Here is a 17692-nt window from a genome sequence, read left to right as displayed (position 1 = left end):
GGATTTAGATTATTAAGTTTTCCTGCCATGAAGATTGCTAAATATAGGAATGAGAGCCTGTGGGAATGTATGGTATCTTCTTTCTTGGCAAGACTCTTCTCTACCTGGGCAGTTGAGCCTGGGTGCCACAGGGAAGAATGGAATGGGTCCTGTTCTTGTTTCTACGGGTCAGCCTTTACTGTTTACCGGACCAGACCTGCTTTCTGCCCCAGTAGAGGGTTAATTTTTGGAATGGTTCTCTGAGTTTTGTGTTCTTACTGACAGAATGAGGTAATGCTTCTGAAGCAACCCAGATGCTACCATCTGATCTAACTATATTTGGTTTGCAGAAGGAGTTGCTGAAATGCAAACAAGAAGCCAGAAACTTACAGGGAATAAAGGTAAAAAAGGAAGACATTTAACTCTTTAAATAAACTCTCTACAAGGGAAAGTAGTCCCCGATGAGAGTGGTGCTGGGAGGATGGTTGGGTCCTGTGTTCTTTTCCTGGAGACGTTTGCTGGGGCCTTTAACAGGCTGTGTGCTGTTAGCAGAGAGAGGGCTTTGTGGATGGGGAGGGCGACACGTTGAGGGATATACCTTTGTTTTGCTGAAGCTTATTTCTGGTAGTTATGACTCATGGTACTGTCACTTCTCTCTGTGCCACCTTGATTGTTTCTATATGTAAAAACAATCCGTTTTTACAGCTTTCTTCAGTTTCAGTTTTTTATCAGTTTTCTTCAGTTATAAAGAAGAATGTCCTCTTAAAAGCTGTAATTTACTTAGTTTTTGAATAGTTAATAACATTCAAATGGTTTAAAGTTAAGAAGGTACAAAAGGATAATCCTTGAAAAGTCTGCCTTCTGGCCGTATCTCTCTAGTCACCTAGTTCTCTTTCCTGGAGGCAACTTTATCAGTTATGAACAATTATGTATGTATATAATTTTCCCCCTAGTAATAATATAAATACTATAAGTAAATAAATATAAATAGTATAAATAAATACAGCTTGACATGTTGCTTTTTTTCACTTAGCAATGTATCTTGGAGATCATTCTATCTCAATACATAAAGACCTTCTTAGGTCTTTTTTATGGCTGCATAGTAGTCCAGTATATGTATATATGATTATCTAATCAGTTCCTATTGATGGTCTTTTAGGTTATTTCCAGTATTTTGCTAATACAAACAGTGATCTAGCTAATAACCTTGAATATATGTTATTTCACCCAAGTAGGGGTATATCTGCTGAATAAATACCTGGAAGTGGAGAAGGCTCTCTACCACTTTTCTCCGCTTCCCTACACTCCCATTTATGGGCTGAACTAGAGTATAACAGCAGCATTTTCCAGAGTATGTTGTGTAGCCTTAGTCCTTTGAGATACTTCAGAAAACAAACATGTTTCATGCTCAAATAAGTTTGAGAAATGCCCTACAGGCTTGAAGAGTCACAGTGAATAATAGCATGTTAAAGGTCCTGAGAAGGTCTGTCATAAAGAGGTTGGCCTAAAAAAAGTTTAGAATTATTAACCACAGACGTGCTTTTTCTCCCATGCAACACTTAACTAACATCCCGTGGAGCTCACTTTGGGAAATGTTCCTGTGAACTGCTGATGCCAGGGGCATCTTAGACTCCCTTTGCCATGTACTGTCATGGCAGACAGCATATTTAGAATGGGCTCCCACATTCTCCAGTCTGTGCCATTTCTTTACAGTCTGTAGAGAGAGAACAGTCAGGGCAAATATACTGGAATGCAGCTCAAGTCCATTAGTTCTATTTGAAGTCACCATGGTTGGAGGAATGTATTATAGCTGACCCTTTTACTTAAGTATGTACAACCCACCTTTTCTTAGGCATGGTAAGAACCAAGAGGGTCAAGCTGAGAGAAAGACAGCCTAAAGCTGGTGAGATCCTAAGACACTGGGAAGAGGAACCATCAGTCCAAGAATAGTTCTGAGCATGGCAATATAATCCCAGTCCTGGTCCAGACTAGGCACTGGAAGGCAGTGGAAATAGGGCAGGAGCAGGCCTCTGGAAGGCAGGGTGGGGGTAATTCCAGGGATTCTATATGAACGGGTGGCAGGGAGCAATAGGGCCTAGCCCTCTAGGAAATGGGGATTTGGCAAGGAAGGAGAAGGAAAAAAAGCTCATCTAGATTGAGTATTTATATGCCCAGGATATAGATGAGAAAGCCAGGGTGGGAGGAAGGAGAGTGCAATGTCCAAGGTCACTGTCATGAAAGTAAGTGGTAGACTTGTAATTTGAATCTAGGTCTATCTGATCTCAAAGGCTACTCATTCTCTCTCCAGGACATCGTGCTTTCAGGAATGCACTAGAGGGTAGGAGTGAGTACTAGGTGGAGGAAAAATCAGGTTTCATCTGCTTGGTAGGACAATGGATAGGATTTTCCTTTAGATGCTAGTATCTTGGAAGAGGACAGAAAGATCTCTGCTCATCTCCTTATAGCAAGATCCTGTACTCCTTTTGTCTCTCAGTTTGCCAGAACTAATGCTGGGTATGCAGTGAGGGGTTTAAAACTTTTAGTAATAACTGGCTGATTGATAAATTGGGACCACAATAATGAGTATGCTTTTTTTACCCCAGGATGCCTTGCAGCAGAGGTTGACTCAGCAGGACACATCTGTTCTTCAGCTCAAACAAGAACTACTGAGGGCAAATATGGACAAAGATGAGCTGCACAACCAGAATGTGAGTTAAATGAACTCTGACCTCATTGAGGCCCAGCAGCAAAATAGGATACTGCATGAAGTCCTATCGGATCTGCCATCCTAATCTCTCTTATCTTATTTCTGGATGACTGCCCTCTGCAATTATTTTTATCCTCCATGAAACTCATCTCTGTTCCTAGGTGAAAGCTCACATCACACAGGCCTTGAGCCCTTCAACTTTGAGGATACTAAGACAGAGGCTAAATTGTTGTGGTTCTACAGTCTGATTATCTTACTAAAGACATGGAGAGCAGCTGTGTGTTTTTACTGTAACCATGCCTTCTCTGTGCTGTATACTGTAATTGCCAGCATGAACTCTGGTTCCTAAGTAGCTGGTTTCCTACTGGGGTTGGCAGACAATACCTCCATGCCAGTTAATTCTTTCTTATCCTTCTTGCAGGTGGATCTGCAAAGGAAGCTAGATGAGAGGAACCGGCTCTTGGGAGAATATAAAGTAAGAATGTATATCAGTTTTGGAATGATTTCCATCTGACCTTTTATGAACAGCCTATTGTTGCTGTTGTTCAAAGAGCCCTTAGGTACCCTGTTCTCCTCCTTGCTTTCTGCAATGACATCTTTTTCTGTGTTCCCTTGATTCACTAACCCTGAAGAATAGAAAGCATGGCTAGGAGAAGGAGTACAGAACTAGGAGTCTGGAAACTTCAGTTCAGTCTTAATCTTTATCTCTAACTAGAATGGATGGCATGTAGTAGTCCTTCTACAAATGGTAGTTCCCTTCTCTCTTCCCTCCCCAAGAATCCTTTGCACTATGTAAGACTACTATGGTGTGTAATGTCCTCCTGTGTAGCTTGAGGAAAGGACTGTTCCCCTCGAGGTTCTACTTTCCTCAGGTGGAAATTGCATTGCGAAGGGTGAACTGTTTGATGTCCTTGGCTTTGCCACACATCTGAAAGCTCTCTATTGCAGAAAGAGCTGGGGCAGAAGGATCGCCTCCTTCAGCAGCACCAGGCCAAGTTGGAAGAAGCACTCCGGAAACTCTCTGAGGCCAGTTACCAGCAGGTAGGAAGATATTCAACCACTGACTTCCTGCCCCGCTGGCCTGAAGAAATCCTTTTCTGATTTAATCTCTGATTTGCAGGTGGACCTAGAGCGGGAGCTGGAACACAAAGATGTCCTTTTGGCTCACTGTGTGAAAAGAGAGGCAGATGAGGTAACCTACAACTCGGGGCCTCCTTCCCACATTTACAAGGGCAAAGAGGGAGATTCTGTTTCTGGCTCAGGGCTGAACCAAGGCCACAGGTCGGTTTGTTAGGAGGCTATTTGGTGAGGGGTAAGAGTGCAGACTCCAGGATAAGAAAATCTGGTTTCAAATTCCATCTTTACCACTTTTTACCATTGTGTGACTTTAATTTGCTTAGCTTCTGAGCCTTAGAAATAAGGCTCATCTGGAAAATTGAGATAATAGTGGCTTTCTCTGCCATTATGAAGAATACATAAGATTATCCATGTAAATAACTAAATACAGTCCTGGTAGATCCATCTGGCACAGAGTCAGGCTCAAAAAATAGTAGTCATTGGGGCCGGCCCCGTGGCTTAGCGGTTAAGTGCGTGCACTCCGCTGCTGGCGGCCCGGGTTCGGATCCCGGGCGCGCACTGACGCACCGCTTCTCCGGCCATGCTGAGGCCACGTCCCACATACAGCAACTAAAAGGATGTGCAACTGTGCATACAACTATCTACTGGGGCTTTGGGGAGAAAAAAGAGGAGGATTGGCAGTGGATGTTAGCTCAGGGCCGGTCTTCCTCAACAAAAAGAAGAGGATTAGCACGGATGTTAGCTCAGGGCTGATCTTCCTCACAAAAAAAAGAAAAATAGTAGTCATTGTTTTTGTTTTTTTATTACTGAAGCAGAGACAGGAGGTGCTGGAGCAGCAGTCTCAGGCCCCCCAGTGGCCAGGCAGAAGCTAGGTAGGGGGCTCCAGGCTGAGGTTTCCATTTTGTTCATTCTACATTCAACAATGCCTACCAAGTGTCGAGTGCTGGGGACAAAAGGGGGAAAATATGCACTTATGAGACTTACATTCTAACCGAGAGAGACTTTAAACATATACATAATTATCTACTATGTCAGGAAGTGATAAATTTAAAGAAGAAAAATAAGACAGGACATCTTGGTTTGGAATTCTCCCTTCTAACAAGCATCATTTCATCTTGCTGCTATAGGTGACCAACTACAACAGTCACAACTCTCAAAGCAATGGTTTCCTCCTTCCAGTGGCAGGAAAGGGAGCTGCTTCCATCACTCACAGAGGGGTAGGTTCTTAGGATTTGAGTACAGACCTGTCACTTCCAGCTAAAACCAGAAGAGTACCCTAGCCATCTCCAGTAGATGAGGCCTTTTATATCCCCATTCCCTAATTCTTGCATCTGTTGGGTGTGTAAAGATGTGAGGCACTTGATATCCAAAATCAAGAATTAGTTGGCAAACAGTAGTCTTGCTTCTGTGGAGGGAAATTTTCTACTGTTCACACCTCCTCTCTCGAGAATAAAAGATCTATCCTGGAAGCCTCTCCCCTATATCTTCTTAAGCCCAGCGTTTGGTTAATAATATGGCACTGTGCCATGCCAACAGCACCTCGTTTTTGCCTGCAGACCAGCGACCTGCAGCTTGTTCGAGATGCCCTCCGCAGCCTGCGCAATAGCTTCAGTGGCCATGATCCTCAGCACCACACCATTGACAGCTTGGAGCAGGGCATCTCTAGCCTCATGGAGCGCCTGCATGTCATGGAGACCCAGAAGAAACAAGAAAGAAGGGTAATCCTCTTTGCATGGTGTTTCTGTTAGACAAGGTCCTGAAGCAGCTTAGTTTTATCAATTTTAATTTAGATGAAGGCAGTGCTAAAAGATATAAGACCCTGCTGAAAGTTATAGTTGCTTGTCTCTGGTTTTCCTCTCAGTGGACTCTTTATCATAGTGTGACAATCTAGGGAAGGAGTTCATGATAACTATTGCTTCTAGCAACTGTATAACTGTCTGAGGAATTGTGGTTCTTGACCCCACAGGTCTCTATTTACTGCTTATTCCCTGCCTCCCTTCCCCCCTGAATGAGCTTGACGTTGGATGAGAAAATATATGAGAAAATGCATTGGAAACTCGAGAGCCTTTTATAAATGTACATTATTATTGTTAGGGTGACTATGCCCAAGTTTATATACTGTGGAAGAAGATGTGGTAGAAAGTGTATTTTAGGTACTCTTTTATGATTTAAATTTCTTGGTTAAGTTGTCCCACTAATCATAACTCTTGTGATTTTTGTGTGGCTTCCCAGGTTCGGGGCAAGTCACCCAGAACTCAAGCAGGTAGTGAATATCGGGAGTCCTGGCCCCCTAATTCAAGTAAGTACTCATTATTGCTCAGTAAGGACTCCTAGCGTATTAGATCAGAAATTTAGTATTTTTCATGCTACTAATATTTGGGGGATAGAATATTTCTTGTGGTACTTCACTGTTATGTTATTTCTGTAGCAATACTAGAATCGAGTTATTTCTAGGACTGTGAAGACACATACCATCATCATCACCACCATCTCCCCACGTTTAGCCATGTGCAGGATGCTGCAGACTCAGAGAGGCTAAAATGTCTTTGGACACTGTCAAAACATTTACACCGAACAAAGCAAAATAGAAAACAACAAAAACACACACAAATCATCCTTCAGTACCAAAGAGCACAGATAATTTCCAGTTCTTCCTAGAGGCAAGAAGTTTAATTTCTTTGGGAACTTTCTTTAAAATTTTGAGTTCTTAGGTCATTCATTTTAAGTCCTGCAAAATATTTGCGCCATCTAGTGACCGTGACTAGGAAGTATGTTTTAACTGGCTCTGTGCTCACTCATTCATTACATTTTTTTCCCTGTTCATTTCAACATGTTGGAAATCTACTCTGCCTAGTAATTTCTATTTTAATTTTTATCTTACCTTTTGGTTTAATAATGTTCATATTTTCTTATCTTTTATAGTTTACCCAGGCCTAATCTAAAAGTATCTAACTAATAATTTACAAAAACCAAATAGTAAAAAGCTGACCATCACCAGTTTTGTATGTTGCATATACAATTTTAAAGACCACATTAATAAACAAAACTGAAAGTAAAACACTTAAAATATTTGCACCAATATGAAACGTAAAGTATTTTTTGTAGAGTAAATAAAATAGCATTCTTGAGCCTCCAGATATCTTTTCTCTTAAATGAGGTATCTACACTGGGAATGAAACAAATTATGTTAGTACCAAAATTAGTTTCAGTTTCTTTTCCTAGCCTTTTTTTTTTTTTGAGGAAGATCAGCCCTGAGCTAACATCCATGCCAATCCTCCTCTTTTTTTTTTTTTTTTCTTGTTGAGGAAGACTGGCCCTGGGCTAACATCTGTGCCCATCTTACTCCACTTTATATGGGACGCTGCCACAGCATGGCCTGACTAGCGGTGCATCGGTGCGCGCTCGGGATCCGAACCCAGGCCGTCAGCAGCAGAGCACGCAAACTTAACCACTGCGCCATGGGGCCAGCCCCTTCCTAGCCTTTTTTTGAAACAGTCATTTCTGTTTTCTTGAGAGGCTTTTTATTTTATTGTTGTCTTCTTCAGTAGTTTGTTTAGGTTAGTATAAACTGCTAATGTAGATAGGTCTAAATATTTAGAAATTTTTTTTCAAAAGTCTAATAAATTTCTCCTTCCCTGGAAAAATTCTATTGTGTTCTACAAAAAGAAGTGGTTAAAATGAAAGTAAATACAAAAGACCTTTTCTTCCCCATATTTTTAGTTGGTCTAAAAGATAACAGACTATTTAAAGCAAAAATAGTGTTAATATATTATGGGTTTATGCCATGTGTAAAAGTAATATCTATGACAACAATAGTACAAACATTGGGATAGAGGAATTTAGACTCTACTGTTGTAAGGTTCTTACACTGCAGGTAAAGTGGTATAATATTATTTGAAAGCTGACTGTGACTAATTAAAGTTATATATTTAAATTCAAGAGCAACCAATAAAATTTTTAAAAATTAAATAAAAAATTAATAGGGGAGATAAAAAAGAATCATAAAATACTCAATCCAATACCAAAAAAATTTAAAGTATTTCATTGCTAAAAATATTGGTTACATGTTGAAATGGTGTATCCAAATTGAGAATCTAAAACTCACTGGGCTTTGAAGACAATACAAAACGTGTACATATATATGTATACATATATATACACTTAATCCAAAAGCAGGGAGAACCAGAGGATAAAAGAAAAAAGGTACAAAAAACATATGGAACAAATAGAAAACAAGGTAGATGGTAGATTTTTAAAAGTAATCTGATTTTTATTACATAGTTCTTTACCACTTACAAAATTATTGTTTACCAGCATCTTATTAATTGGGAGGCAGCCTTGTTTGGTGGGAAAAACATAGCTTTGGAGTAAAGCAGAGCTGTATTTTAACTCTGGTGCTGTCACTTAGGAATTCTGGGACCTTAGGAACTAACTTCTGTTCTTCATTGGTAAATGTGGGTGATGATAGCCAGTTATGGTTGCTACAAACAGTAAAAGTTCTTAGTAAAGTAGCTGGTCTGAGGACCAGAGATTAAAAACCACCTGACCTAGAGACTATTAACATTTTATTGTATTTAGTGGAAGATGGTAGATTTTAATCAAAACATGTAATAAGTACATTAAATGTAAATGGTCTAAGCATATCAATTAAAAGATTAGAGATTGTCAAATTGGATGAAAAAACAAGATTCAACTATATGCTGTCTATAAGAAACCCACTTTAAATATATTAATATAAATAGGATAAAAGTAAAAGGATGGAAAAAGATATATCACGGAAACACTAATCAAAAGAAAGCTGGTATGGTTATGTTAGTATCAGATAAAATATACTTCAGAACAAGGAATATTTGCACGTATAAAGAGAGACAATATAATGATAGAGAAGATACGAATTACAAATATTAGAAATGAAAGAGAGGATATCACTATAGATCCTATAGACATCAAAAGCATAATTAAGGAACAAACAACTTTATGCCTATTAATTTGACAACTTTGATGAAATGAATAAATTCCTTGAAAGACACAAACTACCAAAACTTACTCAAGGGGAAATAGATAAGCTGAATAGGTTTCTAGTTATTAAAGAAATTAAATTTGTAGTTTAAAATGCTCCATCCATCAAAGAAAACTCCAGGACCAAATGGGTTCACTTAAGGAAGAAATAATAGCAATTCTACACAAACTCTTCCAGAAAATAGAAGGAACACTTCCTAACACATTTTATTTTACCCTGATTCCAAAACTAGTATCTCTAATGAACATAGATGCAGGAAAAAGAAAGAAAAGGCATAGAGATTGGAAAGGAAGACACAAAACTACCTCTATTTGTAGATGACACAATTGTCTGTGTAGCAATCCCAAAGAATCTGTAATAAAGCTGCGATAACTAAGAAGTGAGTTTAGCAAGGTCATAGAATACAAGGTCATTATATAAAAAGTCAATTGTACTTCCATATACTAGCAATGAATATTTGGAAATAGAAAAAAACTTTAAAGTATCATTTATAGTGGGACCAAAAAAAACATTAAATACTTAGGTATAAACCTTACAAAATATGTGCAACATTTCTATACCGAAAACTACAAAACACTATTGAAATAAGTCAAAGAAGATCTAAATAAATGATGGACTGGAGTACTCAACATTGTTAAGATGGTCCATTCTCCCCAAATGATCTATAGCTTCAATGCAATTCCAATAAAAATCCTACCAGACTTGTTGTAGGTGTAAACAAGCTGATTCTAAAATTTATATGGGACGATAAAGGGACTAGAATAGCCACACAAAACAAGAGTTGAGAAAGGTGAACAAAGTAGTTGGAGGGCCACACTATCTGATTTCAAAACTATAAAGTTAGAGTAATTAAGACAGTGCAGTAAAGGCGAATGGATAGACACAGGGATTAGTGGAGCAGAGTAGAGAGTTCAGAAATAGACTCACATGTATTGGCCAGTTGATTTTCAACAACAGTGCAAAGGCTATGCAATGGCAAAAGGATAGGCTTTTCAACAAATGGTCCTGGAACAATTAAAAGCCCATATTAAAAAAAAGAGTCTTAACCTATACCTCATACCATATACAAAAATTAACTCCAAATGGATCATAAACCTAAACTTAAAAAGCTAAAACTGATTTGTGATGCCTTTTAAAATCATGTACAGATGGTCCCTGACTTACGATGGTTCAACTTATGATGTTTTGACTTTATGTTGGTGGGAAAGCAAAATGCATTCAGTAGAAACTGTACTTCGAATTTTGAATTTTGGTCTTTTCCTGGGCTATTGATTTGTGGTATGATACTCTCTCGTGATGCTGGGCAGTGGCAGCAAGCTGCAGCTCCCAGTCAGCCATGCGATCACGAGGGTAAACAACCGATATACTTAAAACCATTCTGTAGCCATACAACCATTCTTTTTTTCACTTTCAGTATAGTATTCAATAAATTACATGAGATATTCAACCTTTATTATACAGTAGGCTTTGTGTTAGATGATTTGCCCAACTGTAGGCTAAGGTAGGTGTTCTGAGCACATTTAAGGTAGGCCAGGCTAGGCTATGATGTTCAGTAGGTTAGGTGTATTAAATGCATTTTCCATTTAAAGATATTTTCAACTTAGAATGGGTTTATCGGGATGTAACCCCATCTAAAGTCGAGGAAGGTCTGTATTAAATTTACACATACACATATATACAAGGATATGTTTCTGGGTCATTTATTCTCAGATTTTTTTGTACGTGATTTTTATAGTAATGCCACACTGAAGTAACAATTATTTTATCATAAGATTTAACGTTGAGTAAGACTAGTTCTCCCTCATTACTCTCTTTTTGTTTTTCACTCGAAAGTCTGTGCAATCCAACCCAGTCTTCCTCACTAGTCACCTGAAACTATTCTCACTAATGTCATTGATGACCTATTTACCAAACCTGTCTTTAGTTACTAGGCCTCTGTGTTGCAGTGGACATCATGATTACTCTTTCCTTGAAGTTCATCCAAAATGTGTACATAACATTTCTATTAGTCAACTTGGGCTGCCATAACAAAATACCATAGACTGAATTACTCAAGCAACAGAAATTTATTTTCCTACAGTTCTGGAGGCTGGAAGTCCTAAGGTCAGGGGGCCAGCGTGGTCAGGTTCTGGTGACGGAGGGCTTGCTTCTTGGCTTGCAGACAGCCACCTTCTTTCTGTTTTTACATGGTGGAGAGAGAGCTCTGGTGTCTCCTCCTCTTATAAAGGCACCAGTTCTATGGGATCAGGACTCTACTCTTATAACTTCATTTAACTTTAGTCCCTCCCTAAAGGCCCTATCTGCAATACAGTCACATGAGGGTTTCGGGCTTCAACATATGAATTTCAGGAGGACAGAGTTCAGTCCATAGCAGTATTATTTTCATATATCATAACTTTTTTCACTCCAGTAGACTTTGAACTCCTTAAGGGTGGGGATTGTATCTAATTTATTTTTGCATCTCTAGTACTTGATACATAATAGGCACCGAGTAAACATTTTAAATGGATGACATAACTCACTTCTGTTCCTCTCTTAGGTAATGATACTACTATGCGTCTATTTTCCCAGACCATAAATCTCAGTTATTTTTGACTTTTCTCTTTTATCCCTGATGTTCAACTATATCCCAAGTACTAAGACTTTTACCTTCTAAAGTTCTTTCAAATCCATCCCTTCTCTGGCTCCAGGGCTACATCTTGCCCTTCCTTATCTTTCAGATTGTTTTAATTGCCTCTTAATGGGATTACTGGTTTTCGAGAATTTCTCCCATCCAACCCATACTTTACTTTGCTGCTAGATTGACCTTTCTAAAATGATAGTCTGATTGTATCGCTCCCTTTTAGTATCTCCCCAGAGCTTAAGACTCATATCTAAACATCTTAGCCTGGCAGAGTCCTTTGTGATCTGGCCCCTGCCTACTTTATTATCCTCATCTTCCACAACTTCCCTTATGCTCTCCCTTGTGCTTCTCTTGTGTGTTCCTTATGCTCCTTACTAGTTGACTTTCAGTTTTACAAATACATGATCCCATTTCATGCCTTTACGTGTATCCTTCCCTCTTGGAATGCCCTTTCCAACTTCTCTATCTGATGATTTTTTTAAGCTGCTTTGTTTAAGGATTCTCCAAGTGTGGCGCCTTTCTGACCTCTTCTAGGTGGAATTAACTGCCCCATCTCCAATTTTCCTTGTACAAATCTGATTTTAGTGTATTGTAATTATTTGTAATCATATCGGTCATCCATACGATACTGTAAACTCTTTGAGGTCAGAGACCACATGTAGTTGATTTTATATTCTCAAAATCTAGCACATGGTAGGTGCTCAATAAATGTTTGTTAAATGAATGAATCAATCATCATAAAATTTAATGATAAAAATGAATATTTTATTTTATTAAACAGCCACTGTGTGCCAGGCACTGTTCTAGGTGTTGGAGTCAAATGAGCATCATGGTGTGTAGGTTTTAATAGTTAGCATTCTTTGAAAAAAAATTCAGAAAACTGATTGATTGTGATTGCTGTGCAAAGAGAAAATGTTCCCTTGTCTTTCTCCCCTGTATTAATTCATCCCTCATATCCTCCCTTATTTTAAACTCCTTCACAGGACTGCTTTCCTGTGGCTGCCAGTTTGATTGGGATCAATGCCTAGAATAAGTTAAGAAGAAAATATGTGTAGGTGGAATTGCGGGAGAGATTTTAATGAAAGTCTAATTATTGTTTTTTGGTCCTTATGATAAAAGTTTCTGATTGGTGTTTTTTCCTATTTTCTTAAAGTCATAATCACAAGTACTCATTAATTAAAATTTTCCATAAGTACCTATACAAAGGGTAGAGACAAGATGTGGATCAAGAATCCTGAGTTAAAAACCATGGGACCAACACATATAGATATTGAATAGCTAAGGGATAAGGTAGGTCTTGTACCTTTTAGACTGGAAGCATAAGGCCCCTTGGAATCTGAGTTTCTAAGGTTACTTTGCTCCTATGGTTCATGTTCCTATTTGTTTCTCTTTTCATGAATTGCGTGAGCATTCTCTACCACTGACCTCCAAAATCTAAATGTTAGCAGTGTCTGCAGCTCCTGCTATGTGTCCATTCTGCCCTAGCTGAAATCTTGCTGGGCTTCTCTGACCTCTTTTGACTCTTAGCAACAATGCCTGTCAGAACAGAACAGAACATTCTCCTGCTAGAAATACCTGGAATGGGTGAGAAATGATGGTCCTTGTGATAGTGTCCATGTCTGAAGCAGCTCTTGTCTTTGTGGCCCCAGTGGTGACTTCCTGTGGGTCACACCCCATGGATATGGTGTTTGGCAAGGTGAAGGCCGTGCTGTGACCTCAGGCAGCTCTGTTCTCCTGGGACATTTTGAACAACTGGAAATGAGGGGTGGTTGGGAGCAAACTGAACATTCTGACCACAGTGTCTCTCTCTGATTGCAGAGTTGCCTCACTCACAGAGCTCTCCAGCTGTCAGCAGCGCCTGCACTAAAGTACTCTATTTCACTGACCGGTCCCTTACACCCTTCATGGTCAATATACCAAAGAGGTGAGATACTGGGATCGTTATTTCTCTTTAAAAAAGGACAGGGGCTGGCCTGTTGGCGTAGTGGTAAGTCCGTGCGCTCTGCTTTGGCGGCCTGGGGTTCATGGGTTCGGATCCCGGGCGTGGACCTGCACACTGCTTGTTAAGCCATGCTCTGCCAGGTGTCCCACATACAAAATGGAGGAAGATGGGCATGGATGTTGGCTCAGGGCCAATCTTCCTCAGCAAAGAGGGGAGGATTGGCAACAGATGTTAGCTCAGGGCTGATCTTCCTCACCAAAAAATAAAAAATAAATAAAAAAGGACAGGAAGGCAGAATCATTGGTTACTGCCCATCTCACCAGCTGAGAGGTGTTTGAGAAGCAGTATGGTGTAGGGAGACGAGTACAGGAGACAGAGGTTCTAGTTCCAGCTTTACCACAAACCAGCAGCATTACAAGGGACAAGTCAAAATCTGCTAGGTACAGATGCAGTAGTAGTGCTTCCAATCCTGATATGCAGATATGCTCCAAGTTAGGAAAAATAGTTTTTAAGTGCTCGAAATAGTTCCTGCTGATAGCCATGGATTGCAGCCTGGCACTCCACGGCTATTACTCATTGATCTTCATTGTTATTCGATGACTGCAACTAACCTATTGAGAATTCACGTTAAAAAGCTTCAAACACTTGGTTAATATACTTCCTTAAGGTAAATGGCTTTGAAATAAAGATTTTTAAACTCTGGAACCAACTACTGAGAGACGTGATAGGATTTCCCTTCCCTTAAAGAGTCTGCTTACTTAGTCTGGGTTAAAGGGGAGCTTTCTGAAGCTAGAAGGAAAAAGATGATGATACTTGATTTAATTCTACCAGCCTAGACAAATGGAATATTGTTGCAAAGAAGGAAATCAAGAGAACTTTGTCATATTGATAGTTCAACAAATTTGATTTCAGAGACCTTATGTCTTATTTCCAGAGGAAAAGAGAGAAAAGTAATTTGGCTGCTGCTGAAGCAACAAATCTATTCTAAATTCTCAGATCACCCCATATGTAATGCCATTTTCATTCCCTAATGGTGACTGGCTCCCTAACCTCTGCTGTTTTAGAATGATTGGGGTTATCAAGGGCAATGACCTAACAAGGCCATGCTATTTCTGCCTGGAGAGACTTGGGCAGGGGCCTGCGTTTAAAGCTAACATCTTATCTTTCCAACCTATTGATAAACAGTCTATTTTAGTGCTCTTTCCTCTTGTTGTAGGTTGGAGGAGGTGACACTGAAGGATTTTAAAGCAGCTATTGACCGGGAAGGGAATCACCGGTATCACTTCAAAGCGCTGGATCCTGAGTTTGGCACTGTCAAAGAGGAGGTAGAGAACCCATGGGGAGTCTGGGTGGTATTACTGGTCATTCCTGAAACCCAAACCTCCTACTCAAGGACTCGTACCCAGAAGTACCTGAGTTCCTGAACCAGGTCAGAGGAATTTCCCAGAGCCTCAGACCAGTCTGATTAGTCTAGACTGAGAAGGTCAGGGAATGGCCCCAGAAGTTGGTAGCTTCTTTAGTTCAAGGACTTAATCACTTTGACCAAACTTGGATAGAATTTTTATTTTAAAAAGGAAAAAGTTTTGTTAGGGAAAATAAAAGGCCTAAGCTTAAAGAAAAGCCTGGCTTTGGGGTCCCTTTTCTTTTTCTGTGTGAGGAAGATTGGCCCTAAGCTAACAACCGTTGCCAATCTTCCTCTTTTTGCTGAGGAAGATTGTCTGTGAGCTAACATCTGTGCCCATCTTCCTCTATTTTGTATGTGGGATGCCGCCACAGCATGGCTTAACGAGCGGTACGTAGGTCCACGCCTGGGATCCAAACCAGCAAAGCCTGGGCCGCCAAATTGGAGCGAGCAAACTTAACCACTATACCACTGAGCCAGCCCCTGAGGTCCCTTTTCTATCTGTAGTCAAAGCTTAGAAAACTTGCTGTTTCCTATGCAGGCATGAATATAGGGAACTGTATATTGTGGAGGTAGTTTCTCAGATAATGAAAGTGAGGAACCCTGGAAAGTCACCTATGCTTAGTCTCACCTCCTTGACTATTTTCTTAGCCTATGCTTCTCTTTAGAATCCATCTGCGAAAAATAGACTTCTTTTGGGGGGAAGGGTTCTGGGTTATGACATGTTGCAAGTGCTCTCATTGTGGTTACAGAATTAAAAAGGTTGGAAAAGCCAGTATTTTATTTTGTAAAGATTTCCTAACTGATATGTTTTAATAACCCTGTTCTATTAGTGGCTTAGGAAATGAATTGGATGAGTGAATGAAAAGAACTGCATGCAAACATATTAAGATTAGTCTTCTTTCTAACCTTTTTCTTTATAATGCCTGGGACCAAAATTTTCCCCTTTCTCATTTTTTTAACGCTTATAATTACTGTGGTTCTCAAGAAGCCCAAAATGCTCTAGTAACTTATTAATTCTTGTAAATCTCTATGAGCAAAGCAATGTTAGGGATGCTTTTACTATTTCATAGATGTGGAACTAAGAATGTATAATATTAAATATATATATTTTTTACTGGTTATAACTTTAGGGACAAAACCAAAGGGACATAGACTCTAACTGAAGGCTGTCCTCCACACTTTCTTATCCTTTATGTTGGAGGTCTTATTTTTACAGCAGCAGTTGTTTGGTGAGACTCCCTATCTTACTGTTTTTTCATTGTGGCTTTTTTTCTTTTTCTAGGTTTTCCACGATGATGATGCCATCCCTGGATGGGAAGGGAAAATTGTAGCCTGGGTGGAAGAAGACCATGGAGAAAATTAATGCTGAGTATTATATTAGGGGCCTGTAGAACTTGGCACTCCTGGCTGCTTCACTCAGGAAAGAGAACTAAAACCAGAAAACACTAAGAAGTTTCTAGTTCATGCTGCCAAAACAGAAACTTCTCCAAAAAACACTAAGTTTCTAGTTCGTGCTGCCAAAACAGAAACTTCTCCAAGTGTGACAGTCGCAGGCAAGTCTTCTTTCTTTGCCTGGCATACGTGGTACTTAAAATCCCTGTTCAAATGTAGACCATGGGTTCATCTGGAGTTCCTTGTCCGTGGGAACGCAGTGTTTTATTCTACTCTGAGGACAACAAACCGAAGGCCTTAACCAATGGGAATGGATGATCCCGCTCCTGTAGGCGCATGGCTGCTATTATCTGGAACCTGGGAATTGGATGCATCATTCCTGTGTGTTACAGTATTATTTTAATTGGCCTCAATGGTTGCAGCAATCAGAGTCCCAGCATTTGTACTCACAGACAAGGCAAAGGTACCAGCTTTTTTTGCTTCTTTGCAGCTATTGCAAACCAAGAATAAACTCATGAGGTGGTACCAAAGATGAAAGCCCACTCTTCAGGAATCTTTTGGACTGGACATGGATGGTGCTGACTTGCTGATTGGATGGAAAAAGGGCTGCCCATATTGTGCTATCCTATGTTAAAACTGTAATTAAGTAAGACCTTGGGCTGCCTCTTGTGTCTTAACTGCTTCTGCAACTTGTCCTTTAGCCCACAGAGGCATATTTCATGTACTGCTAATTTTTCTCTGGGGGCTCTTTAACTTTAGAGCCATTTTTTTTCCTTCCAACTGATGAACTTTGTGTTTGAAAGGAATAAGGAGTCAAAGTCTCCTTAAAAATCCAGGCGGGTATGGAAAGGTGCTGCTACCCATATCTTCTTGACTTTCTTTCTCTCATGACTTTCTTTAGCTCATGGCATCTCCTTCGCAGTCAAAAGGAGACAGATGATTAAGTTCAGTATTTGTGATTTATGAGTACTGAGCATGAGTTACTGGTCTGCCCCTCTTCATTTCAAGGCCAGAGTTATTTTCCGTTATATATTTAGTCTAGGCTGATCCTTTAGGGTACAATAGAAACCATGGGGCATGGAGCATGAGTTGTGAATGGCAGGGTTGATTCTAGGTGAAAAAACCTAGAATCCTTTCTCATGTGCAACATTGTCAAGTGTAGAAGCTAAAAGAAAAGAGTTAAACTTCCTACTTAATAACTTGGGTTTTCTCATTCATTCACCAAGCACCATCAACCAATTAGCCATTACTGTATATTTTCCCCAAATTCTGCCTATGACCACCGATGTACACTGCCAACCAGAGGAGTCAGACAGATCTGTCCTGGGTTCTTGACCTGTCTGTCTCTAGTTCATCTCAGCCATTTCAACAGTCTTTTTTCAACAGTCTACTCATTGAAGCTCTGAGATGACATTTCATTGTTTTATATAGATGTGTCTTTTTAAAATAGTTCATGTTTGGAGAATTCTTTTGTACTCATTTGCTTGTTGTCTGAGAACCATGTCTATTTTTATAACTTGAGTGTGAGTTCTGTATATTCTCACATT

At 39.7% G+C, this 17692-nt stretch overlaps 1 protein-coding gene across 4 annotated transcripts in view; it reads left to right on the top strand.

The window, feature by feature from the left end:
- Positions 1-16756, top strand: part of DIXDC1 (DIX domain containing 1) — a 65818-nt gene extending 49062 nt beyond the window's left edge. For all 4 annotated transcript variants that reach the window (XM_058545211.1, XM_058545212.1, XM_058545213.1 and 1 more), the window contains 11 exons: positions 330-380; positions 2583-2687; positions 3108-3161; positions 3635-3727; positions 3807-3878; positions 4891-4980; positions 5320-5481; positions 5996-6062; positions 13225-13330; positions 14565-14673; positions 16036-16756. In XM_058545211.1, the coding sequence (XP_058401194.1) occupies positions 330-380; positions 2583-2687; positions 3108-3161; positions 3635-3727; positions 3807-3878; positions 4891-4980; positions 5320-5481; positions 5996-6062; positions 13225-13330; positions 14565-14673; positions 16036-16116 (990 nt within the window). In that variant the 3' untranslated portion in view covers positions 16117-16756. The remainder of the gene's footprint in view (positions 1-329; positions 381-2582; positions 2688-3107; positions 3162-3634; positions 3728-3806; positions 3879-4890; positions 4981-5319; positions 5482-5995; positions 6063-13224; positions 13331-14564; positions 14674-16035) is intronic.
- The last annotated feature ends 936 nt before the right edge of the window (positions 16757-17692 follow it).

The sequence above is a fragment of the Diceros bicornis genome, chromosome 7 (genome assembly GCF_020826845.1).
Source record: "Diceros bicornis minor isolate mBicDic1 chromosome 7, mDicBic1.mat.cur, whole genome shotgun sequence".
NCBI classification, from domain to species: Eukaryota; Metazoa; Chordata; class Mammalia; order Perissodactyla; family Rhinocerotidae; genus Diceros; species Diceros bicornis.
Note: the sequence above shows the minus strand (reverse complement) of the source record. Positions and strands in the feature narration are given on the sequence as shown.